Genomic DNA, 27,756 nt, shown 5'->3' with positions numbered 1-27,756 from the left:
TTAGGTAGCATGTTATTTTGACATACCCTTTAAAGATACCTTGTGTATATTCTTAACATAGAGTTTTAAATTAAAAACTAATTCTGTTGAATTATTTTAACCAAATTTCAAGTGATTATACATATGTAAAACAGGTCCTCCCAAGTGCCCAGAAATAAATGTCTTAATGTGTTTTTTTCCCCCATGAGCCACTATATAACAGACATTTTGAAATTATAGGAAAGAATCTTATAAATCTTTGGGATTTTTCTGAGGATACAATAGTCTGAACATGTTCTAAAATACTCCCAACTTTCCTAAGGTGGCATAGCTACACAATTCTTATATGTGATTTTATAAATTAGTTTAAGCTAAGGCATTATCATACACCTAAAACTTAGCTCTCAATGTCGTATGCAGTTCCTGGAGTAAGACAGGATATATTAGGAATCTGGATGGATGGCTGTGGTTCACCCATGTTTACTTAGTGGAGAGTCTTAGGGATAAAAGGGAAACTTTTAAGACCTCCTAGTTCAATCCATTTTGTAGATGAACTAAAATCCCAAGAATGTACCAGATCTTTAGGAATATCCAACATGGGAACAGTGTCCACGGCACTGACCCCAGTTTCCCTGGTTCTTGTCCTGTCCCTGTGCTGGGGTGCTTAATACAGATGTGAATTGGTTTCAGTATGATCCTGATTCACTTTAGCAATTGTGATTGTGCTGCCAAAGAGCTTATTTTATTCATTTTAAATCCCAGTTCTGCGAATTAATGGATAGCCGAGTAGAGCTCTAATATTTAATACTCTTTTGAGAAGAAAGGACAGAGTCGTACTATGAAATAAATGTGCTGTTCAGAAAGTACTCAGATAACATTTTCAAAATTAGAACGTCATCAGTTTAAAAGCTAAACAGAACTGCAAAAATCATTCTTAAGCAATGTAGTTACTCATCTTCCTTTGCTTGCACCTTAGCAGGGGGAATGTGGCCACACCTCTCTCTTTCTCTCTCTCTCTCTCTCTCTCTCTCAGTGATACTACGGGAGTTCTGCTGGTAATACCAGAACAACGTGTATACAAAGCTAGACAGCCATGAGCAGTCCTCCTGGGAAAACTAATGGTGCCTTTCTAGGCTCTTCGAGTTGAGAGCAATTTGAGAATGTCTCGCTCTTGTGTCAACTAGTTATCGACTTTGCCTTATTGCTGCCCACCCCTTCTACTTCACTCTCTTGTTCCCTTTTTCTCTTTTTTCTTCTTCCAGGTTTACTAATTTTATTGCATTTGTTTATGGAAACTTTTATCCTTAGGGCATTTAAACACTGCAATCAAGATCGTCAGTGGTAGGAAGTCAGGATTTTGCAGTCACTGTGGTTGCATTGGGCACTAGCTAAGAAGGCTCAGAAGGAACTTTGTTTTTCTCATTTATTTCTAAATGATATCTTGCTTTAGAGAAGAAAATATGACTTAGCTCTTCTTAGGTCACCTGAACCAGAATATGGTCTTTTTATTTCTTAAACCTGCTGTATTTTAGATGAGGCAATTACATATCCCATAGAGAGTCCTGTCATGTGAAACAGGTTTATTTTTTCATTTAGGAAGCTTTGTGTTTATTGAAATTCTGCCAGGGAATTTTTTTGAGGTATGATTTTAAAATCTGCACCCTTTAATAAAGCAAATTATTGGCTAAGCTCCACAGATATGCTTATTTTCTCTTTTTTTAGCTAGTTAATAAGCTTAATTTTTTCTCTGTCCTTCAGAGCAATATTATCAGTAAAATGCAAGAACATTTCCATTAGATTCTTCTCTCTTTTAGGCCAGTGATTCTTATACCGGGTGTATGACCTGGTGAGCTTTTTTTTTTTTTTTTTTTAAGAAAAATGAATTTTTAAAAAAAATTTTTAAAAAAAAAATTTTTTTTTAAGAAAAATGAGCCCATGGACTCATATTCTGATTGAACAATTCTGTAGTAGGTCTGGACATCATACCACTTGAGTGAACATAAGACACTCACCTTGAGTGCGGAGAACAAGGGTGTCCTATGAGGAGAAATACATGCAGACTTAGCTCTGGGCTCACTGAGTTAAGAGCATTTTGCTTCTTCCTCTTCTCAAATGAAAACACCACAGTGAATCTTCCTCTGTCTGGTGACTGGATTACTCACAGGATGAAGTTTCTAGAAATCAAAGAGGTTAGGAGCATGGAAAAAAATGAGTATATCAGGTGTCGACCGAAAGAAACAAGCAGCACTCTGCCCAGGGTTATGTCTTTTATGAATGTTGCCACTCTGCAGCTTCTCCAGCTGCTGCTGCTTCTGATCTACAAGTACACACCTCTCACCAAATTATGTAAATGAGCTTCTCCCTCTCCTAGGTCTCTGTAGGAGACCGCGTGGTATACGTGAGGACAGATGTCCGCAGAGAGCCAAGCTCTGCCACTCATTAGTTACTGAGCTCCTTACCTGTGTGCATGCTGTAGGTCAGGTCCACAGAAACAAACTCTGAGACAGGGATTTGCCTGGAGGGTATTAATTGCAGTGCATTCTTGGAATTAATGCTTGGGAGGCAGGGAGGGAAGTAGGATCAGGCAGATGCAAGTGTTGAACATGTGATCAGTTGCAACCTAGAACATGGCTAAGCTTTGGGGAGCTGTGGGGCTGGAAAGGTTCTTCACAGTTTCCCTGAATTAGGGGAGAAGAAGGAGATTTAAAGCCCCCCATCAGCTAGATTGGATGTGAGGTACCCCCAAGAAAGAAGTATTACCTTTGGCAAAGTGGCTCTTGTTGGTAGTTTTGCAACTTGCCAAATTTGTAAATGTCTCAAAGGTGAAAATTTGGGGGAAAGACTTAGAAATGTCAACTGCCAACACTTCCAGTATTTCACTGGTTGGGGAAAGGAGTTGACCTGAGAGGCTGCCTTGACATCCCCTAGAGCCCGCCCCACTAATATCCCTTCACTTCATGTAATCCATTTGGAGAGCAGCTCCTATGGAAACATGTTACCCTCTTTTCTTGGAGGAATTTATAGGGAAGTTAGTAGGAGGAATTGCAGCCCCTATTTTTGAGCCTGATTTTCAGATTATAACTGATACTCACCCTGTTTCCTCTAACCACCTAACCTGTCTCAGGCTGGGGTCTTGCACTTGCCCGTTTACCATCAAAATGGAGCAAGGGTGTATCAAGAGACACCCAGGTCTCTTGGGTGACCCAGATGCGAAACCTATTCTTCCCCATTATGTGGGAGAAGCCCACCTCCTGCTGGTGAGCAAGGCCAATTACACCTACAGGGAGGGTGGTCCCTTGGTGCTGGGAGTTCAGAGACAAGGAGAGAGCATGAACCGGTGCAATCACCCTGCTCTAGGAATGGGAGGCACACAGTCCACAAGTGGGGCAAGTGAAGGGAGGGATAACATGGACATGCCCGCTCTGCCCCTTTGTTTCCTGGTTTTGTATACTCTACCTAACCAAGGAAGCTCCATGGCATTAGATGAGGCATTTCTCTCTAGTACACAGCATTTCATAAAGCAAGTGGAAATGGGCTGAGAGCCAGCGGATTCCAGAACCTCCAGAAGTTGAGGAAGTGTTTCAGCCCTTAGGGTGAAAGTGGGGTGGGTGAAAGTGCCACACTTACAGATGCCTAGAGGAATAACCTCTGAGGTTTAATTGAGATCATAAATATTTTTTCTACTATCAGTTTTTGTGTTTGCTCTAATATATCCAACGTTTTAATAATAAACATACAGTAGTCGAAACTATTAATTTTTTTGAGCAGACATGAAGTATTTCTTTAAGAAAAAATACAGTATACCACCAGAATGTCTGATTCCAACCAAGGTAAACATGTAAAATATAAGCAGGACATTCTGTTAATCTTAGTTTGTCTTTCTGAACCCAGAGGGATTCCCAGAGCCCAAGATCATTTCTGCATCTTGATAATATAATAAATATTACAGGGTATATGATGGATACAGAAATTTATACTGTTTACTTTTCCCTTATAACTTTGGGTAGAGAAGGGGCAGTTCCCTTTTGAGTAAAATATATAAACAAATTAACACAGAAAATTTTATTCAGTAATCTTATATAGAATAATTATAGATACAAATTAATTGACAGTGAGGAACAATTTAAAGCCATGACATTATTGGTCTGAAGAGGTTTGTATGTGACTGGTTATATTTGTTAGACCAGAATTTTCCATTTGGGATGCTGGCTGGAAATTCATATTCCTGGTTCCAACACAAAGAGATTCTGATTCTTTGTACTTCAGACTGAGCCCAGAAATTGGCATTTTTAACCAACGTCTCAGGTAATGTTGATGCAGGAAATCTACATTCTGAACTTCAATAAATAATAACTTCAGTAGCCAAACAGTAGGTTAAGATCAGTGAACTGTTCTGTAGTCTTTTAAAAATTTTTAATTATTTAAACAGATGTTTACAGAATATAGATTTTGATATATTTACACTATAAAGCTTCTTTTTTATATCACATGCAAAAAGTATTCTCTATTATAAATTAGTGGATCCTGTGTATTACTCAGCCTGAAGATTCCTAAAAGGAATTTATTCCATCCTTAGTCAAGTGCCTTCCTGGAAATCAAGTTCTGCCCTTCATTGTCAGATGGTTTCTTAGTAATAGGTTCTTGTCTCAACTTAAATATCATTTCTTTTAAAAGCACTTCCCTGAACCTCTGAACTCGGTTTGATTTTCCTGTCAGATGATTTCTTGGCATTCCATGGGTGCTTTTTTAATGGTCATCAGAATTACAGTTGTTTGTTCAACCTGGTCCACTGACAGCCTGCTGCGTTGACAGGCTTTCTCTCCATGAGCTCATGAAAATGGGCACCGTTTGGCTCCAGGCTTTAAGTTATCCCTCGCCACCCTGCCTCTCTTGTCTTCATTCATACACACTCATCCACCTGGCCCAGAGGAAATATACTCCGTACTCTCTTTTAATAGATGATTAATATATGTTGAGTTTCTTTTTTTTTTTTTTTTAGATTTTATTTATTTATTTGACAGAGAGACACAGCAAGAAAGGGAACACAAGCAGGGGGAGTGGGAGAGGGAGAAGCAGGCTTCCCTCTGAGCAGGGAGCCCGATGCAGGGCTCCATACCAGGACCCTGGGATCATGACCTGAGCCGAAGGCAGACGCTTAACGACTGAGCCCACCCAGGCGCCCCACATGTTGAGTTTCTAGATGGAGACAGAAACAGACCTGATCTGATCTCTGTTTTTCCAGGACAGTCCAGCTTGTGCACAAGGGTGATGTCAATTGTATCCCTTTAGTTCAGGCTTAATAGCTGAAGTGCTATTTCTCTCTCTCTTTTTTTAAGAATTTATTTATTTGACAGAGAGCACAAGTAGGCAGAGCGGCAGGCAGAGAGAGAGGGAGAAGCAGGCTCCCCACTGAGCAGGGAGCCTGACACAGGATTCGATCCCGAAGGCACATGCTTAACTGACTGAGCCACTCAGGTGCCCCTAAAGTGCTATTTCTCACCTGGTACTTTTAATAACAACTAAAGAGATACTTGTGATTTTTATAAAGATGCCAGAAAGGATTAGCTAGACAAACATTAAATACTCAGTGACAGTATTTGAAAACAAGTTTACCAAATAGTTATCACAAATTACAAATAATATGTATACTTACTGTGGTTTTAAAGTTTAACCAGCAGCCCCCCTTACTAAGATCTTATTAGTAAGCGTAAGAATGACCAGTTACTGTCTGTTCTCCTCTTGGACTAGCTCCTTTTCTCTGTTCACCCTCCTACTTCCATGTAATCTCTGAAATTCTGTGTTTCTCCATATCTGGTATCTTGTCCATGCATTGGCCTCTAACAAGTCACACTGGACTTAAAGAATCCTTGTAGCAGAATTGATAAGATCATACACAGTGATTCTCTTTAAATTATACAAGCATCGATGTTTTCTCCCCCAAACGTAGACTCCAGAATTATATTTCTATTAACCATTATTGTTTGTATTTTTGAATGCACAAGGCAATACAATGCAAATGACTTCAGGAAGTATTTGGCAAACCTGCTCTGCTATTACCCTCTGCAACATGGACCTGAATGCCTTCTCGAAAATGCCTTGTACAGAATATCTGTGCATGTCTTAAAGATAGCCTCTTCAATTGTCCTGTGCCTCCCTGGTAGTTAGTAACCTCATGTTTTGCCTAATGTGAGGACAGGAAAAGAGTGTTGGACTGCTTATTGCCTAGAAGCATTCAAAAGAGCTTTCACATAGGTTTTATCCACTGCCCAGTGCTTCTCAACTCATCTGCAGTGAAGAGCCAAGTTTTTCTTGTTTATTTGCAAACTTACTGGTTTTTAAAGAACATAGAACATACTTTTTTATAACCTCCTAATAATTTTGTAACTATATTAAAAATGAATTACCTAGAAAATTCAGTTCTCATTTTTTCCATTATTGTTGGGCTCGACAGACATTAAATTACTCTATAAAATGACTATGAAAATTGCTAAAGCTTTTCCTCTCAATTTTCTGTACTTACCTCGATTTGGACAGATGGCACCCAGTCCTTGGACCCCATGTTGAGTACTGCGTTAGCCTCCTGTAACATTTTCTGCTCAACCGGCCCCCATTTAAAAAAAGCAAGATTGAAAATTAGCCCCCCAAAAGCTTGATGTTTCCAGGGCTTTGCTTTTTATCTGCTTGTGGTTGACTACTTGGAGTTCAGAACTAAGTGAGCAAGGTACTACGGGGGAGCCCTGAAGTAGAGAACATGATGTGCTCACAATTACATTGGATGAGGAGGAGTTGGACGAGGAGGAGTTTGGATCAGGAGAAGTTTTGCTCAGTTACAATTTGACTCAAGGCAGATTTCCTAAATTGTTTGAAAGTTCTGGATGTGGCCTGGAGACAGCAATCAGAGGATGAGATGAGTGCTGTGGAGATTTCTTTAGGGAGGCACGTGTAGCTGTGTAGAATAGAGAATGCTTTTCTGAGATGTTATCACTGGGTCCCTGATGACAAAGATGCAGCTCTTAGTGTGAAGTTCTGAGTAACCACACCATAGGCATAAATGTAGAAACATTGCAAATAAAAGCAAGATTCTCCCCCCCAAGGGATGCAGATAATTCTATTGTGCCCCTATAGGTGAACTTATAAATATGGATAGAAAGTTACACTTTACAAAATGCTTCCAAATGCATTACTTTATTTTATCCTCACTTCAACATGCAAGGACAACTGTACCTTTATGGATGCTGATGTATAGCAGGTGAATGAACTGTGATTTAAGGGTGATCAAGGCATCACAATAAAGGGCAGAGTGGAGATTCAGGAGCCATACTTCTGGCTCCTTTGCCCTGGTGACCTAGCAATTGTATCTCTCAACTACTAAGTAAGTGAACTGAGACCCTAGAATGCATGTTCATTGCCACTGAATTAGTGTGAACTTTTTCTGAGGGGAAAAAAAAAAATCAAAATCTGAATCTGAATAGTTCCTCCTTTTTACCTATTGTTGCCTAAAAAAAAATAATGAGACCTTATTTTGACAGTTTTAACCTTACCTAAGCACGTACTGGATGGCATCCCTTTCCTGTATTACTCTATGTGTCGTAATTAATACCTTTACTTTGTAAACCATGCATCTTCATCAGAGATGCCTCACAAGTAAATTGTGTTCCATTACCCTGGACCACAATGATAATTATAAATTAGAAATACTTCAACCAGAAAGAAATGACTCATACACTTGTTTTCATCTATAATATTTCTTCAACAACTTGGTAATTACATGGTATCCAGTGGCATGTGGAAAATATCTATTAAAAAGCATAATGAGAAAAGAAAACTTGCATGGAATGTGTATATACAAGTGGTTATATTTCTACCAGTTACTGTTTAAATCTGCCCTCTATACTTACAGTTTTAACCTTGGGAAATTTAGTAAATCACATGAGTTCCAGCCATCTGTAATGTATTTTTAAGCTTTAAAAAATCGGGAATCTGTAATAATAAGCCAATGGTAGGAAAGTCACCTTAGAAATCCTTTGCTAATATTCAATATAAATCATTCTCAGATTGATTAACATGCTGCTCAGCCATCATTATTCCATTTTTGTACACAGATGTAGTAGTAGTAGTATGAACTTTTTTATTTTTGTAATAATGATTTTTGCATTTTTCTTATTCAAATGTTCATTACAAGGAAAGTTGAATATAAACTCTAATTATTTCCATCTTCACCATCTGTAGATCAGTGAGGATCACAGAGACCTTTGTTGACTTTAGTTTTATTTTTTAGTGTCAATGCTTTCATGATATACCTTATCTCTTTCCAAATAGCTTCATCTTATGTCTAGATTTACTCCATTTTTTTGTCACATGAAAATTCAGTATGTTACATTACAAAGTACAATCCTGATATTATAGTGCTTTACCTTAATGAATTGTGTTCTATATCACCTCAAGTAGTTGTCACAATTGTTCAATGAAATCCCAGTACAGGTATTTTTTACTCCCATTTTGCAGAGGAGGTGACTAAAAGACAAGGTCATCAGTACGATCAAATAACAAGCAGAATTTCAGATGTTGACAGAGGGAAGAAAAGTTGATCAACATATTGACTTGATTTTTTTCTTAGCTTAGGTCTTTGCTAAACAGATTTATTCACCATATTCAGACTCTTCTTTAAGCAGATAGATTGACAGTACTAGACCAGGTAGTTCGTATCAGGCCCTAGTTGATTAAGTAGATGTAAGAAAATTGTCAGAACTGCAGTGCATTGATCTGTTTTTAGTTTTGGTCTTTATAATCTTAAATTAAAAACTAAATAGTAGATTTAAAAAGTTAATCAAGGACATTGAAATTCTTCCATCATAGACCTTCTTCCAAAGGTCTATAAAACCCTCTACCAGCACGTGTGTGTGTGTGTGTGTGTGTGTGTGTGTGTGTGTGTGTACTACTGCATAAAACTTAGGAAACAGGAATAAGAAAGCATGTCTGCCCCTATAGGGTTCTGTCTCCTGGGGAACACAGATGTGTAAATGTGCAAGTTTAGAATAATGAGCCAAATGTTACCATGGGCATTCAAAATGAGGTATCTGAGCTCTGTCTAGGCAGGTCAGAGGATTACGGAGAACAATCCAGAGATAAGGGATGTTTTTTATTTAGTTTGTTGTCTTTTTGCTGGATGCTATTAAAACTTAAAAGGATAGAAATTGAAGGAAAACAAGCACTACTATTTTACAAAGTGGATTATAAATTTACCAAATTTAAGACAATGAACTATTTATTGAGCATGTGGAATATGGTGATATAAAAAGAACCCGGCTCATAAAGAGTTTAGAAGTTAAAGGGATGGATGAAAACAACTAAGCCAGATTTTCAATATAAAGCAGAATTAAATGCATCTTAACAGAGAAATGCAAACAGCATGCCATGTGGGGGGGGAAATAGGAAGATTGTTAAGACTTCAGTACAAGGGAGCTTGCATTAAGCTGAGCTGGATGTCAGTTGGTAGGCAAGATGATGAAGGACTTGTGTTGAAAAGGATGGTGCAGCATGCTGTGTTCAGGCAGTGTGGTCCCCATCCAATGTGCCTGGAGCATGGAGTGCCTTCTGAGACGTGATGGAAAAGAGAGACTAAAGAGCTAGCGTAGGGCTACATGGAGCCCCATGCTTAGAATTTGGGGTAAATCCCTAGACCATGGGGAGCAATTAAAAGTAATTGATGAGGTATGATAAAATTCAATGTGCATTTTAGGGAGATAATTTCTGACAGAAAATGGAGAATAACTGGAGAGTTTTATAATAGCTCTAGTGAAAGATTTTAAGATTCCAAATTCAGGTTCTTGCTGAAAGACTGAAAAGAAAGAGTTGCTCTATTAGAGGTAATGAGTAGGTATTCTGTCAAGCAGGGGATGATAGAGCCATCATCAATGGCTCTGTCAATGGCAAACTACAGGGGTGCCTGGTGTCTGCCTCTGGCTCGGGTCATTATCTCAGGGTCCCGGGATCGAGCCCCATGTCAAGCCCCATGTTGGGCTCCCTGCTCAGCGGGGAGCCTGCTTCTCCCTCTCCCTCTGTGGCCTCCCCCTTGCTTGTGCTCTCTGTCAAATAAATAAAATCTTTAAAAAAATAAACATACTACATTTTAGGGGCATGTAAAGGGTGCTTTACATTTTTGGCCTGTGTAGCTGATGAAGATTCTAACACAGTGTGACATTTCCTTACACTGTTACCATAGACAGTGCTGTCATAGTGACATGGAGGGAAACACATAAGGATTGAATCTCCTTCTCTACTGATTCTTTTGTCTTCAGCTAGACCCAGCTAAGAGGTATGTGTGTGCTCCTCACTGTTTGGGTTTATTTACAAAATAATAATAATAATAATAATAATAGGGGCGCCTGGGTGGCTCAGTTGGTTAAGCGACTGCCTTCGGCTCGGGTCATGATCCTGGAGTCCCGGGATCGAGTCCCGCATCGGGCTCCCTGCTCGGCAGGGAGTCTGCTTCTCCCTCTGACCCTCCTCCCTCTCATGCTCTCTGTCTCTCATTCTCTCTGTCTCAAATAAATAAATAAAATCTTAAAAAAAAAAAAAAAAAAAAATAATAATAATAATAATAATGTAAACATTTACTTTGGAGTCACAACAAATACTTTGAAGAGGATTTAGGAATCCATGCAGTAAAGGTGAGTTTTGTATGGTGATTAATGAATCAAGGTTTTGTTGCTGTTATGGTTTAGGTGAATCACAAGACCACATTTACAAGGGTATCTGTGAATGAAACAGACATAGCATCATAAGTTCTACTCTGCCCAAAATAAGAGTACAGATATTTGTTTTCAATTGTGTATTTCATTTATTGTTTATTCATTTGCCATATGGTGGGACCATAGAATGTTTGTTTATTTTTTACTGCACAGAAGTTCTCACTGTGGAGAATAGTGCTTCTCTGCTCTCTCATAGTCATTCACAAAGATGGTGTGTACCTGTGTGTGTGTGTGCACCTACACAGACGTGTTTTACTGAAGGTCGCTATTAAGTAGTTCTGCACTTGCAAGTTTTTCTTTGCTGAGCATTTTTTTCTAAGCAGAGAAGTATAATAGTTTTTTGTTAACAGCATGGGTTTCACTCTGCCTATTAAGATTAGAGTATTAGTACACATAGTCTCAGATTAAATGTCTGAATGCATTTGATAATTAGGTATCCATCTTAGCATCTCAAAGGTGGTCATCCACTTTTAAACACAGATGCTTACACTAACCTTGCAAGGACACTCAAAGCAATTTTCTGCTTGTGAATTCTGGCAGTGATTACAAGCGTAGTGATGGTCCTAGCTGGTAGAAAAGTGTCAGTGATGGGAAGGATGATGAAGCTTAGGGCTCCAGAGACAGAGGAGTGTGTGTGTGTGTGTGTGTGGTGATGGTGGTGGGGGGGGGTAGAAAAGAAGAAACCTGATCTTCAAATGATTGGAGAAACAAGCAATATGAACCTTTTCTTCCTTTGAGCTCTTATGCTGTCAGTGATGGAGATCAGTTAACAATACCACTGAAGATCAGCTCAGGATTGAATGTGTGTCGTGTATTGAAAAGGAATATGTCCTCTCTCCCTTACCTGGATACTACAGGAGCATTGTGTCACCACCATGGGATGGAAACAGCAATTAGTTGACAGGAATTAGTTAAATGAATCGTAAGGGCTGGTTCTAAAAATGGTAGTCCCTAATGAGACTTAGAGACCTAGCAAGCCTTTGATTAAAGACACAACCTGTATGTCACTTAAGTATTTCTATGGTCATTGGATCGCCCTCTAATGTTTCACACCAAGGTCCAGTGGTAGCATGTAGACTCTTCTAACGCTGAGAGGCATGGATGGGGTGAGGAGGGGTGAGGGGTGTAGCCATGAGAAGTGTGTGGAGGGGTGGGGGTACTTGAGGTGTCAGCGGCATGAAACAGCTTGTTTTCCTCCATAATCTGCACTTGTCTCAGGAGTCAAGTTTTTTGCTCTGTGTTGTTGAAGGTGGTAGGGTGTTTTGCTGTTCTGTAATGCCAAGAAAGGACCCTTCTGTCAAGTCATAAAAGGTGTTGGAAACCACTCAAAGCACCGAGCTTCTTTAAGACTTGGGGGTGATCAAGGGTGGAGGTGCATGCACTCTTCTTTCTCTGAATTGTCCTCTGCTGCAGCTTTTAATGTCCCCACCTCACCGGACCACAGATGTCTCCCTCCAGAGGCAGGATCTTATTGCAGGCAGTGGAGATCGAGCTTTCCAGCAGCCCCTGTTTTTCATTATCCTGATGCAGCCACAAAGCACTGGGCATGTGACCTCAGGCGAGGCACTCAGCCTTTCTTTACCTTAGTTTCCTGATCTGTTAGTAGGGATAATGAATTCATTCAATGTGAGCATGAAATGAGTTACTATATAGAGAACATCAAGAATAGTGCCTGACATAGAGGAATCACTCAAGTAATCCAAACTATAGTGATTTTCAGCTTGCTTTCTTCTTCGAGGGAGATATAGATGCAGCAGTAACCCTGACAATGACTTAAGAAAATTAGGCAATTCACCTTATTTTAAGAATGCAACCTTTCCAGATGGGTGGGTCAACATGCGGTACAGTGATCCACTAGATAATTCCACACTGAACAAATCTAAATTATAACTCATGCCGGTAATTAATTTTTTGTATTACTGAGCCCTATAGAAACTAGAGGAGAAATCAGGTTCTTAAGTATTCTAGAGCAGAGTATAAACACAGCTGTTACAGTGTGGGGGAAGAACCGCTTACAGAAACCTCGGTGTAAAGAGCGGTACCCTCCACACCTACCACAGAAGGAAGAAAACGTTCTACAGTCACCCCTCCCCAAGTCGTTGCCCATATTTTCTGTTTGTAGCACCTCGTCTTTTAAAGAATGCAAACCTAGTTCTGTAGGACAGTGAAGAGCCTTTATTATTTGGTAAATTGGGTTTTTGCATTCGTCTTACTCGAAGTCCAGATGATGGTGGTTATCGGGGATGAAAGATTGTGGAGACGGCAGATTGAGTCCTGTGTTTTTCAGGTTATGAAGTTCAGGAAAATGTGTAATTATGTCTGAGTTTCCTTAGGTTCCTCTGTTCAACATAATGTTCTGACATACAGCAGGGACAGTTCCAGATACAAAATGCAAATCAGTAGGTGCTGGCCCTGCTGCGGATTGCTGGGGTTAATCATGCAAATCTAATGCAGTTCTTGGTATTTCAAGAAAGGTTTGAGTTGAAGTCTCAGGCACATACTGATTTAAAATTCCTACTTCAGAGAGCAGTGTAATTTTTCTCGGCTTCAAATTTTAAAATACAGAACAAGATCTGGAGGCGGATTTAGTGACTGGACATCCATCCATACTTGTTAATCATGAAAGGGCGTGGGAGGGAAGGGTGTCCTTAAAGGATGCGGGAGTTCTAAGCATATTAAATACTTCATTAGATCTAAATTTGCAAATGTTCTATAGCAAGTCCCTTTGCTTGGAATAAGATCAAATCAACCGATTATACATGATTACTGAATGCTCTGTTCAAAGAAGATGGCTAAAACTGGCAAGGACAGACCAAATAAAAATTAACACCACCACAAGTTTCTAACTTTGGGAATGATAGAAAATACCTTTGGAAATGAGACTGTTTACAGGAAGAAATGAAATTGTCTTGCTCACGAGTGCAAGCTGACACATTCTAATAGCCTTTCTGCTGTGCACAATAAGCATCAGCTTATCTTTCCAAGAACAATAAGATTTCATGTACTGCTGCCTGACATAAGAATTATTTTTACATATCTCCATATCGCTGACTCTCTTGTAAGTTAATCTCATCTCACATGAATTTTTCACCAGCTTCACTCTGATGTTGATAAAGGAGATGGTTCCATCAAATACATCTTGTCAGGCGAAGGGGCAAGTTCCATTTTCATTATTGATGAGAACACTGGGGATATTCATGCTACCAAGAGGCTGGATCGGGAGGAGCAGGCCTACTACACGCTCCGAGCCCAGGCCCTGGACAGGCTCACCAACAAGCCTGTGGAGCCTGAGTCCGAGTTTGTCATCAAGATTCAGGATATCAATGACAACGAACCCAAATTCTTGGATGGCCCATACACGGCGGGAGTCCCCGAAATGTCTCCTGTGGGTAAGTAAAGAACATGCTGCTTTGGTAGGGTTTGATTTCAGGAGGTCTGTATTTAAAAGGAGATCATCATAAGTAGTGAAAAAAAAATCACATTAGTTTTGGTAAGGCAATTTCTAGTGAGGATGAGGGGGAAGTTTGAGATGCCTTAAGATCCAGTGTCCAAATCTAATTATTCAAATAGTTATTTTATTTCTATGGAAAATTAGGAAAATTTTCCTTTTCCACAGGGATCTCAATGTCTTTAGTACATTACTCATGTCTTTTAATTTAAAAAAAAAAAAAGATTAAAACTATCCCTAAGAAGTTAAAAAAGAAAATCCTTGCAGACATTGGCCTGTGGTAATCTTTTCTTTCTCCTGATTAGTATTAATGATTCACTCTTCTAAGAATCTTTCTGGGGCCAAGGTATCAGGCAGCCCATCTAATGTTTGGATCAGTGGGTCTGTTTGCTTGTAGAGTAGGCTTGAACCCACAAATGTCCCTCCATATGCCACCACTAATCTTTTTGTAATATCTCCAGAAACTTAGATGCATGAAAATTTATATTGGATTGATAATAATGGCAAAGTGATACTCAGCTTGAGGTATATAAAAGAATCATGAAGACTGTTTTATTCAGAGGGCTTTTCACATTGCCCCATTACTGGAAAAATAGAAAGTAAAGTACTTCCAGTATATACTTTATTTCTATCAAATGATAAAAACTCAGTTTTAAACAATTGATTCACATACCTTTGGAAGAATTTTCAGCCAGCATGCAATTTTAGATGATCTCACAAAACAATAAAAGCAATATGGGGCTTAAATAGACCAGTTGATTTATATATTTATTTCCTGTCACTTTTAGTCCTGAAGTAAGACAGTTATTTAAAGTAATAATTGAATTTGTATTTTAACAGGCAAATATTTTACCCAACATGATTTGTTTTATATTAAATAAAGGTCACTTCATTCATTCCAGCATTCAGCCCACAGGTCGACTATGTTAGGAAGTGGAATTGCAAAGATGTGTATTATGTGTGCCCTTTTGGGGAACCACAGTTTGGTGACCCTAAATTTCTAGCAGACGGGAGAGTGAAAATTATTTAGGGCACCCTTGCTCTAGCCGCTGAAGAAATAGAAGCAGAAAATGAACCAGAAGATTCGATGCTTGTGGTCCAGATAAATTCAGAACCACAGAGGCAGCATCACACTGTAGTTAGCTTCTAAGTGAGCATTTCTTTGACCAAACAGGCTTATTCACACTTTCTCAATACTGCCCACATCTTCAGTGCTGCTTGCTGTTGCTTAACAACAAGAACAACAACTAGGGAGACAGCAGCTGCAAGATTTGCAGGTTTTAGAGAAAAGAGAAGGTTCTCCCCAAAGTAGTAATGTTTAGAAAAACAGGAAGCTTTGAGGTGTGTTTGAGCGATTCAGCTCAACTCCATCATTTTCATGTGGGCATGTTGGGCATTCTGCATTGGCTTGCTATGGTTTTCTTTTGCTACACACAATGTAACCATGCAAATTGGATTAATGTGAACTTTGTTCTTTTAGAGGCTAAATAATGCACACTGTAGTTTTGGTTTCGATTGTACTGCTCTGATATCAAACAGCATGATTATTATGCACACATGCAAGTTATATTAGTTATTTGATTGATTCCAACAGGTTCAGAACTTTTTAGAAAATGATTTTCAAGTGCCTTCAGGATTTAATTCGCATTAATTGAGAATTCTGGAATAATATCGAAATTTGAACTAAGATCAATGGATGACTACATTAAATATGTTATGTGGATCTATAGTGAGTTGGAGTTTATCAAAGGGTTTAATTCTACCCAAATAGTTATAATGGCCACTAAGTAGTACAGCATATACAACAAAAGCATTCAGTGTTTAATATTCAGGGCTGTGTTTTCCATTGGATGCTAACCTCAAGATTGAAATCACACTAATAAACCCTTAGGATAGTTCATTCATTTCCAGAAGAGCATAGATAAGCAGGGACAATTTAAAGTTTTTTAAAAATATATGTGTTGTGTGTGTGTGTATGTATATGTATATATAAAGTAAATTTCTTAGTGGACACTTTAAAAAAATTATATACAACCAAATTTTCTAAAGTAGTTTTGATTATTTTAAGGCACTTTCCTTTTCAAATGAAGTAGGAAATCAATACTTAAGCATGTCACCAGAGTAAATATTTCTGTAAAGATGGTGCATTGTGGAGAAAATAGAGAATATCAATGCCATTAATTTTAATATTTTAAAATAATCAAAATTTAATTTTTAAAAATATTTTTAATATGCATTATTTGTTGTTTGGTCCTACCAGGCATCTGCAGGGCACAATCAACTAACTCTGTCAAATTAAAAAAAAAAATCAGAATTTAAAAAACAGTGCTCTATACATAGCTTCATAACATGCACTCACTTTTAAAGAAAATGGGATTGGTAAGGAAAATCATTGTGTTGAAAAGACAATAGATTTGTAACAAGATGGACATTAATGACTTATTTAAAGGGCTTAGGGAAATCTATTTAGAAATATATTGATGAGATATTTGATTAAAAATATTTTCAATAAATTATTAGAAGCAAATTAAAACCTTAGAAGAATACAAAAAGAGAGACTTGTTCCATTCCCATCAATAGGACATAAATGATAAAATAGTATGTGCTTAAATATGTAAACTAAGTAAATGTGGCTAACATTTTTAAGATTCTGCTTCAAATGGAAGTAAAAAGAACACATCACAGTAAATGCTTTCCATGTGGAATAAGTGAATACATAATAAATGCAGAAGCCATAGGACATCCTATCACATGAAATATAGAAAAACAACTAATAATGCAATTTTTAAAGTTGCCATACTTGTTTCTCCTTTGAGGGTGGTGGTGTAAATTTTCATTGAATGCTTTTATTTTTAAATCAATTCATAGACTCAAATGAAAACTAAAACTATTCCTGAAAACATGCCCCTAATATTCAGTTAAGTGGATCCATCAGATATTCTTTATGCAGTTAATGACATTTCATTTTCTGTCTGGCTCTGCTCAGCTATAATAGTGAGATCCCCTCAGTGACTTGGGTGTCAAGATGCTGTTACTTGTCACACTGCCTTCTGGACAGTAATTGAGACTTATAGAGATTGCTCTTGATAAATACTTGTTACCTGACCCTGATGGATGAGATGCCTAAAATTTGAGTCCCTTCCAATTCTGAGTATCCTCCTAATGTGCATCATCAATCTTATTATTATATTTTTTTTTCTAACATATTTTTGTATCCCTTAAATCTTTCTGAGGGCTTAATTAGCATTTATCTTCATTTTGGGTTTGTCTTTTACGAAAAATGCGTCATTTTTTCACATGCCTTGAAACCTGAAAAAAGAGAATTAAAAACAAATGTAGCATGTTCAGCATTTTGTGAATCACTCTGTTTTGTGGCATTTGGAAGTTTTAAATGCATTGGTTTTTGGATTGGCACGTAGGGACCTCAGTGGTACAAGTAACAGCAACGGATGCTGATGATCCTACGTATGGTAACAGCGCCCGAGTGGTCTACAGTATTCTGCAAGGACAGCCATACTTCTCAGTGGAACCAAAGACAGGTAAACGTTGAAATGTGACTTTTCTTGTAATGTCATCATTTATATCTTGGCACAAAGTTAATATTGTTATTTTTATTTGATATAGTTGGCACTGGAAACAGACACTACATTGCTATTGTGCTTCTCTCAATATGTGGACTGGGGTAGTAAACAGCATATAATTTATACAGGCATTAGCATCTTCCAAGACTATTTTATTACAGTTAGTAGAATTTCTACCAAAATTAAAGTATTATGTGTTAAAAAAAAAAAAAGTATTTCAGCTGCTATGCCCTGACTATATAAGAAAACAATTTACATTGTTTTCTTTTTATCTTGCTTTCTTTAACTAATTCACGTAGGAATCACACACAGTTAAGTTTAAATCTCGAGCAAAAACCCCCCTGCCCTGCAGTAGGATAGGTAGTAGGTTCAGCTTATCCTTTCAGAGTCTGGTTTACTCAGGAGAATTAGTTTAAACGTAACAATTAGGATGATGATCTGCTAAATCAAAAACTAAATTAAGTGATTTTTTTTTAATTTTAGAAGGAAAAAAACATATTTTTTATGAGTTTTCGGACTGCCTGGGTAGAATATGTGATTGGTTGGCTAGATGTTCTGTTTTGCTTTTAAGCTGAAATAGTTTACATTAAGTAAGACCCTAATTTGGGGCACTGTTGTCATGGTCATAAAATAACATTTTATCTAGTCTGCTTTTCTGGCTCTGGGTGGAGGGAGGAGGGGTGAGTGTGGAGATGGGTGGTTTGTGCCACTGGTCTTCTTCACCATGAAATCCAAAATTTCTCCATATTGTAACAATTTTATCTTTATCATGAAGAAAACTGTTCTTCAAACAGCCAAGTTTATGACTATTGGATAGTACCTGTGACCCTAAATGATTATTTTAATGGTACTTAGGCTGTTTTCCATATAAATGGTAATATTAATTCATTTCCAAATCACTGTGGAGGATAAATATTTTAAGTGTGTTTTGAAAATGATAGTTGTAATGTGCATGAACGGAAAAATAAATTCAATCCTACTTCACCGTTAGAGTTTTTACAGAGATTGCTTTGCATATTTTATACCAATATAGTGGTAGAGTCTGGAAGCCACCTGGAAAGTCTAACAGAGAATACAAAGTTCTGATTAAGCAAGTATTGAAGGAGAAGTAAACAAAAGTATTCGATTTATGATATGAATCCTATGAATGTAGAACGTGTGCTTGTGGTTGATTTAATGAGAGATCTGAGAAGCCTAAATTCAAACACCCACCCATTCCCTTATAAATTTACTCTTTACAGCCTACAAAGACATTGACAAGTTTCTGACAATTTGCTCACAAATTATACACTCCTGCATTATATAACCTGTCCAGAAATAGCACACACTAATCCCTAGGGTTAAATATTTTGCTGGTACTAATGATTGGCTTGAGATTTTAGCTTTGTGGTAAGATGATCATTTTTTTCTTAAGTCCTGTGGAGGGAGGGTCTCTGATTGAGCAAGTGGACAATAGTCTATGTCATGGGATCACATTATTAGTATTTCAAATTAATTCTAATTTCAGAATCTCAAGGATTGTGTATTGTAGGAGATGAAGAGGTTTAATTTTGTTTGGTTTAGAGTTTTTCATACGTAATTATAGTGATCATTGGGACTTCTCTTTCTAGAGTCATTAGTGCAGAGATATCCTGGGAATTTTTGTCTTCTGTTAATTTATAATATGGATAGTGTATTGTTTGCAAAAATATAATACCTTTTTTTTTCATAAAAATGAGAAGTTTTCAATCCTTAAGGGCGTGGATATCTGTGAATCAAGTTTGACTTAGTCTTCATAGTTGGTGTAAGTCTGATTTTTATCTATGTGAGGAATCACATGAATTTCTTAATCTTTGAATCTAAGAGTTTTTAAAAAGAAAGTAAAATTTTTGGTAGGAAAAATACTGAAAATATGCTAAGTCAAGATTTTGTAAAAACAGGCACAGGGAATCGCTGTTATGTGCATTTCCATAAGTTTAACTTCTGATTTTTTTCCCTAATATTAATAATCCCCATTACCATTTATTAATCATACATCATGAACCTAGCACGGCTACAACCTCCAGTCACATATTACACACATATCACTACCCACCGCAGAAGTGACCAGAGGGTAACTGTATTTTCCACCTTTATTTCTTCATCCATAAGACAAGAATGTGAGTAGCTGCAAAAGCCAATGCTAACAGTTTGCTCTAATAAGCAAACAGAATGGCACTAGAAGCATGATAAGGCAACATTAAAAGGACTGTGGAGAATCCCACCACCTATCTCCATAATGACCACAAACTGCTGGGAGGCTGGTGGTTGGTTATTCTAAGGTGTCCATCTACTCTGTAACCTGCAAGCGGATAGACCCCGTGTTTCAGTCTATTTGATATATGGCAGGACTGGCTACATAATTTGCAGCTCAAAATGGAAATGCAGGCCCTGTCTTCTAAAATTAATAGGATTTTAAGAATTTATCAACAGAACAAGAAACCAAGCATGGGACCTGTGACCCTTCACAGGTCACATGGCCATGAAGCTGGCCCTGAAAAATGGATTGAATGATAAAACACCACTTGTCATTTAGGAGTTCCTTCTTGAACATAAGAGGTGTGACTATACAATACCTGCATCATATATTACATACCCACTTGTTACGTCATAATTTTATGTAAATAATACTGTCATAACAAAGCCCCCCCCCCCAATATGCCCTTCAAATGCATTCCATTCTGTGGAATGGCTCATGGTGTGGAGGACCCTCACTCCTGTCGGGCTTGCTGAGGATGTCCTCTCAGACATTACAAGAGTCCCTTCTTCAGGGACTCTTCATTTGATGCCAACTCTGAAACTTTAGTGTTCTAGAAGCTTCCATATTTGCTATCATTGGTTCTTCTCTGACTTTTTATGGTTCTATTATATGCTTCACTTACAGGGAGACAAACCAAATATAAACACAGCTTAGATGCAAAATTTAGAAAGAAGTTAAACTAATAGGAAGGATTCACCATGTACATCTAATGTGTCTCAGATCCACATGGCATGAAGCCCCATAGCCCTGTGTTACCTGGGTCATGTGGACCAGTCCAAGATCTGAGTGTGTAGATACCAGGCCTCGGTGTTTGTTTGGTTCCTTAAACTGGGGTGGATTTCAGAACCAGCTCTTATCTGTTACATTTAATACATATATACATTCTTAAGAAGTTTCATGGTAAAAGAATATGCTTTAAAAAAAATCATCAGTGGCTGTTAGGAAATTAAAGAATCATCTAAAAATTTATTCCCAGACTAAAAATCAGAGAGTTGTTGAGCAATAGTGATAATGAATTTGTTTCATATGCACAGTACTTTTTGTGACCACGGATTATAAATAAATGGAAAGTTCTGGGTTATTGGGTCAGATGATACATCTATAGAAAAATTATTATTCAGGAAGCTTAAAATCTGAGCCAATCTCTTTCCTAAAGAGCTACAGGAAATATTCTTCTCATCATAAGTGGCTTAAAATGGCTGATATTGAAATTAAATAATGTTGTCGTCCATGAAAATTTAACAGAACTGTAGGGATCTGGCTAGACAAAACTGGCCTTTACTACTTCAGAGATGTAGCATTAGCAATTCGCTGTACATGTGTTTCTCCATAATATATAGCAAAGTGCAAATCAAATCCAATGCATGAGAACTCTTTTCCAAATGTAGACAGTTTTACTTAAAGAGCTCACAAAAGTCATGGGACTGGAAATCTATTATTTTTGAATGTCCTATTTAAATTCATTTCTCTCCCAATTATTCCTTCTTGTCAAAAATATGTTTAATATTTGAGGTATTTGGAAATTACCTTTGCCACCTGGTTACATTGAAAACTTTGTGATGATTTTTACTTTGGAAAAGTGCTATTTATAGGATCACTTGTAAAGAAACAATTAGAAGTGTGAAAAATAAGTGAATAACTTTGACTACCAGACTTCTTTCTTAATAACGTGTTTCCTAAAAAAATAATGTCACCAAGCAAAACCATGAGAGGATAAGGCTGCCGTGTTTTCCTTGCTGATTAGTTGAAATATTAAGGCCTCTCTCCATCATTATAAAGATGCAAGGATGTAAGCTCACTTGTACCTATTGATATTGGGAGGAAAAATAAGAGAGGCACAGAAGTTAAAAAATAAATAAATCGAATGAATAGGAAATGATTCTGAACATAATTCATTAATGTTTTGTCATCTAATGATACACTTAATGATCAAATATTCAAGAGAGCCAATCCTCAATTTATTAAAAAAAGGAGTTACAAATAAAGAATGATTAACATCTGAAACAAAAGAAAGGAAAAAGAGAGATGTGAGTCCCAGAACTCTTAGACAAAGACTATGCCCAGTAGCATTATTACTGAGATCAGCACTCATTATATTATAGAGTTAACAGAAGTATTGAAGAACAAACATGAAATACACATGCAATCATTATGACACTAAGAAGAATATGTGTTAGACACTGATCCACCAAACCAGATTAGTATGTGACTCTTTCTAATGATTTTTGTTTCCTTGATATTTCACATATTAACTATAAGCAGTGTGTAGATGGCCAAAAGAATTCAGGGAAGGGTATTAAGGAGGGCACGTTCTGCATGGAGCACTGGGTGTTATATGCAAACAATGAATCATGGAACACTGCATCAAAAACTAATGATGTAATGTATGGTGATTAACATAACACAATAAAAAAAAATAAAAAAGAATTCAGGGAAGGAGTTACTTAAACTGACCCTGTATTTGCTGTTCTTGTGGCAACACTGCCCGATAAGAAAAAGTGGTCAATGTTTAAAAACAAAACAAGGGGCGCCTGGGTGGCTCAGTTGGATAAGCGACTGCCTTCGGCTCAGGTCATGATCCTGGAGTCCCTGGATCGAGTCCCACGTCGGGCTCCCTGCTCAGCGGGGAGTCTGCTTCTCCCTCTGACCCTCCCCCCTCTCATGTGCTCTCTCTCATTCTCGCTCTCAAATAAATAAATAAAATCTTTAAAAAAAAATAAAAACAAAAATAAAAACAAAACAAAACTGTCCTAACTCAAAGAAGCATAATTTAAACACTTAAAATACTAACGTGTTGTTGATGTGTGTAAAGTGTGTAGGTGTGTTTGTGTTTGATAGCTAGTGCTCAGACTAAACAAAAATATAGTTACTTAAGACAGAATGAGTGTTGTTTAACTTGGAATCTTGTGAACCAATAACAAATTGCTTAATTTTTTCCTATGCTATTGAAAAGCTTTTCTCATCTGTTTCCCACCCCTAGAACAGTTCCCAAACTGTAGAATATTATGAATTATAGGGAAGGCCTCGTATGCTTTCCCCTAGACTTGTGTTTGGTTTTGAAATATAACCTAAACTATAAATAAAATATAACACATTTTATATATAACATATAGCACACCATTATTACATGTGTACATCGAATAATCAGCCTTTAAACAATTTAAATTGTCAGCTTTTAAAAAATTATAAATTGGAAGGATATAACATTTTTATGCTAAACATGAGGAAAGAAAGAACCTTCATCCCAAATTAAACAGTTATTTGCAATTATTTTATTCCTGAAGAACCATCCTCTATCAGGCAACCCAGTTTTGCTGTTTTGCTTCTGAAAAGTCCTTAATACCAGAGTTTTTCTTCTGCAGGTCTGAGTCAGTGAGGATTTAAATCCTGACTTCCCCATAAAAATTAGAATCTGTTTAATAAAATAGATTAGACATCTTTCAAGCTATGGTCCTAGGTGGATAGGTAAGACATAGTCTTTGTTGGAAAAGATGAAATTGCAAGAAATAATTAAGTAGGATTCTGAACTCTTTATATTTAATTAGTAAAGATGACCTCATATTGCTAGTTTCAAGGCCTGTATAGATCAATATTAAATACATTTTTATTTGATATCACCTCTATGTACATATACTAAGTATGTTAGGTATATGTATCATTTAACATTAAACTAAATTTCATCCCATAATTAAATATTATTGCCTAATATACTTAGGCAGTAATTAAATAGTTATAAAATAATTAATTTACTATACCAGTGATTATTCTGTCAAGCTTCCCCATCAAGCAAAATGAAACTCTGAAATCAATTTCTCATATATCTGAAGCCTTAAGGGTGATCAATATTCAATGCAATTGATTAGAAACAACAACAAAACACATGAATGTTTTCAGTGTTGCTGATTTATATTGACATAGTCATTCTCATCTTTAGTACTTTATCTCAGATCATTCGATAAAGCATAAGATCATCCTGCATCATAACCACAATCCACAACCATAGCCATAGTTTGAAATGGTGTTTTTCTTACTCAACATAAATCACTCTCATTTTTTAATTTTTAGACTATTTCAGCCATTTTGCTCAAAGAGAGGTAATAGGAACCATAACTGAAAGGTTATACTGATTTCACATCACCTGGGAATTACGTGGTTAGAGAGGGTGAAAGAGAAGAAAAGGAGAGTTTCATTGTCATGTACCTGCAGAGGTTACTGCCCATTACTTTAGATGAGGCGTTCACATTCATGTTATTTATTTATAAGTTGGTATTTCCAAACTATATTTTCATAAAACTGAAAGACAATCCTCTCTGTCCAATATCGAGAAGCTCTGCTTTTCCATGTTACAGCACTCTCTGTGTTTTGTAATATTGTATATAACTATTATGTCCCTTTGGTCTTTAATAGGCAGTAAGATTATTTAAAATAAAACAACAAAAGGCAACAACTCAGGAATGACTTTCTACCTATATCAGTGTTCTTCACTAGTATAAATGCAATGATTCATGATGCGTTTTACTGGGATTTGAAATTTTACAGGAGTCATCAAGACCGCCCTTCCAAACATGGATAGAGAGGCTAAAGACCAGTATTTGCTTGTTATTCAGGCAAAGGATATGGTTGGTCAAAATGGAGGACTCTCGGGAACTACATCAGTCACCGTGACCCTAACTGATGTCAACGATAACCCACCTCGCTTTCCTCGAAGTAAGCTATTTTGTTAAATGCTGCAAGTGCCCTAACTTTCCTTGCCAGTCTATAAAAATGTCTTTTAAAAGGAATTTTTCCAAATACTTCTCTAGCAAGTGATTATCTTACTACATTCTCCCACAATTTTGTTTTATCAGGGGCATGGTCTTAATTCAGAAATGTGGAATAATAAGGGTATTGAAAATGAAAAGAGGCAATCCTATCTTTATTACTTCTGTCTTCAATATAATACAGTTTTCTTTGGTTCACATTTTTAATACCAGTTATTAAGTTTATTTATATATTCATCTTTTCATTCTAAGATATTCTTTGTACACATTCTGTACATTACAAGGTTGTTGCCAATTGTAACCTTCAGATACATTTCATGCATTCTATACACCGAAAGTATTGATTCATTTTTAAAGATAAAAATAGAAGAGCACTAAACTTTTTCATTTTTTACTCCACACTTTTTTTTTTTTTTTTTTACCACTTCATGCACATTAAACATTGCTTTAGCAGTTCTATCATCTCTTTCTTGTGCAAATACTCGGTGTTTCTAAAGAAGTCAATTCAAAGAACCAGAAAACCACATGCCCTCAATTTAGTTTCTATGACCAAAGTGGCTTTTGACTTAGCCAAGAAAAGGGGGGGGGTGAATTCTAGGTAAAAATGTCTTGATTATAGAAAAACATTTCATCTCACTGTCTTTTAGTTTTTCTTTTTTCTTTTGTAAGTGTATGTGGTATTTCTTTACAACTCTCAGGAAAATAAGGAAATTGTATAGACTGTGATGTCTCTAAAATGTTTGTTTGATAGACATGAGTAATGAAGCTCCCTTACAAAAACAGATCTTAGAAGCGAACAATGTCAAAGAAGCTTTCTCTGCAAACATGAAAGTCACTGTGTTTTCCTGCAAATACTCTGTCTTTGGATGTTTCATTTTTATTTTACATATTTTAATATGTAATATTATTATATGATATTGTTATACAACAGACATTTTAATACTTCCTAACAAAATAAAGTTTACTCTAAGTTTAGCATTCATAAAAAATGAACTCATCCTTACCGTGCCCTTGATAGCTTGTAATGGGAGAGGAGAGGAAGGTTGTCGAATAAGCAAAACAATAATGTAATTATATTGGGCTCATAATAAAATTAACTATTTTTTTTTAGCCTAGAATGGTAAGAATTGATACTTAGAATTTTCATTATTTCAGTTGTCATGATTTGATAAGATACAGTACAGGTTTTCTAGCGTATATTAGATACTCTCCTACTTATTAAAGTGAGGGAAGCCAAGGGTATGTCATTAGGGTTTTCATTTTTGCTGGGATTCTCTCTACCATATGTAGTTAATATTCTATCCTTAAAATTTCTGGATTTTACTAAGGATGCTTCTGGATCTGTAAAAGGGGTCACTCAAAAGTCATCAGCATATCTTGTCATTATTTTTTTTTTAATCAGTGACTGTTCACAAAATGTAGAAAATTGCTAACAATAGTAATTCTGAGCTGAAAAATGGGGTCCCTTCAGTTCCTTCGAAGAGAATCTTTTTCTCTTCATAAGAAAGTGAAAGTACACCACATTTAACAACCTGAAGGGAATGGAATAGGTAGAGGAAACAGGAAAAAACAGATGATTAGAGAAAAATGGTTCTGAGGAGTTTTCTAGTTTCAAAGGGATGATTCATGGTCATCTGCTTTCCAAACTGTGTTTTGTTTGTTTGTTTTTTTTGGTTTTTTTCTTGACTTGCAGGATGGTGAAGAGGAATTTTTACAAAAGAAAGTTAAAAAGCTTCTCTTTCTATTTTACTTTTCTTTCCTTCTGTTCAAATAATATCACGTCTGCTCTTGTGCCTTTGTGTCCCAAATCATACAACCCACAGAGATAACTCTCATTCCTGATAAATTTATGAGCTGAAACAAGGCTAATGTGGTCTTTCATCAATGTCCTTGTCCAGTTGTCTGAAACTTTCTTAGTAAAAGACACTGTTATGTACATCCTAACAATAAGTAATCAGAATTATTTAGGCTTGTATTTGCCCACTTGAAACCTAAGCTATACTGTTTTTATTTTTTAATATTTATATTATTATATTTTAATTATTTAGATTCAATGGTTACATATTGATCTTATGTATAATTATTTTAAATTTTATTATTAAAAATTGCTTATTTCTCACCACTAGAAATACAGGAATGGACACTCTTATCATGCCTTCCTCAGGCTGTTTCTGCTGTCACGTATTAATTATTTTAGATTATCACCAAGAAATTTCTTGAGTCTATATGAAACTTGTCCTTCATCTCATATTGCCTTAACATCTTTTTTAGTAAAATATAAAAACAAACTAAGCAAAGATGATGCAAAGCAGCCAGATAGTTAAGTATTTATTGGTTAGCTTCCATGTAGTTTGTTCACTTCTTGATGTGAATTTCACAGGGTCTTACCAGTATAACGTCCCAGAGTCATTGCCAGTGGCCTCCGTGGTGGCCAGGATCAAAGCAGCTGATGCAGATATAGGAGCTAATGCTGAAATGGAATACAGAATTGTGGATGGTGACGGATTGGGAATTTTCAAGATTTCTGTTGACAAAGACACACAGGAAGGAATCATCACTATACAGAAGGTAACATTTCCTTTATTTTTATTTTCTGTGAAGGTAACACCACTGCCCATGCTGACAATCCATGTTTGCTTTGATGGAAGAACGTATTAAGACAAAGTAAATGACCATGTGGAATTGTTAATATTTTAACTTTAGGAAGAAAAGCTCTGCATTTTAGGTGTCAGAATCATAAAGAATCCTCAAGGACATTTGTAAACATGCCCCAACGGGTCTCTTCTGAGCAATCCCACAGCCCTTATCTGCTGTGTTATGACTGACAGTAGGCACATTGGCAAATGTACTGTTTTAAATGACCTATGTGGAGGGGCGCCTGGGTGGCTCAGTCGTTAAGCATCTGCCTTCGGCTCAGGTCATGATCCTTGGGTCCTGGGATCGAGCCCCGCGTCGGGCT

The 27,756-nt window shown here is 36.8% G+C and overlaps 1 protein-coding gene across 1 annotated transcript in view; it reads left to right on the top strand.

The window, feature by feature from the left end:
- The window catches only part of CDH7 (cadherin 7), a 115,749-nt gene that overhangs the window by 29,421 nt on the left and 58,572 nt on the right, over nt 1-27,756 (top strand). Inside the window, exons 2-5 of the mRNA XM_081801057.1 lie at nt 13,825-14,119; nt 17,598-17,717; nt 24,577-24,744; nt 27,178-27,365. Coding sequence (XP_081657183.1) covers nt 13,825-14,119; nt 17,598-17,717; nt 24,577-24,744; nt 27,178-27,365 — 771 coding nt within the window. The remainder of the gene's footprint in view (nt 1-13,824; nt 14,120-17,597; nt 17,718-24,576; nt 24,745-27,177; nt 27,366-27,756) is intronic.

Source organism: Leptonychotes weddellii, chromosome 13 (assembly GCF_054177405.1).
Source record: "Leptonychotes weddellii isolate Sample4059 chromosome 13, ASM5417740v2, whole genome shotgun sequence".
NCBI lineage: Eukaryota > Metazoa > Chordata > Mammalia > Carnivora > Phocidae > Leptonychotes > Leptonychotes weddellii.
The sequence above is the reverse complement of the archived record's forward strand: the minus strand, read 5'-3'. Positions and strand labels throughout refer to the sequence as shown.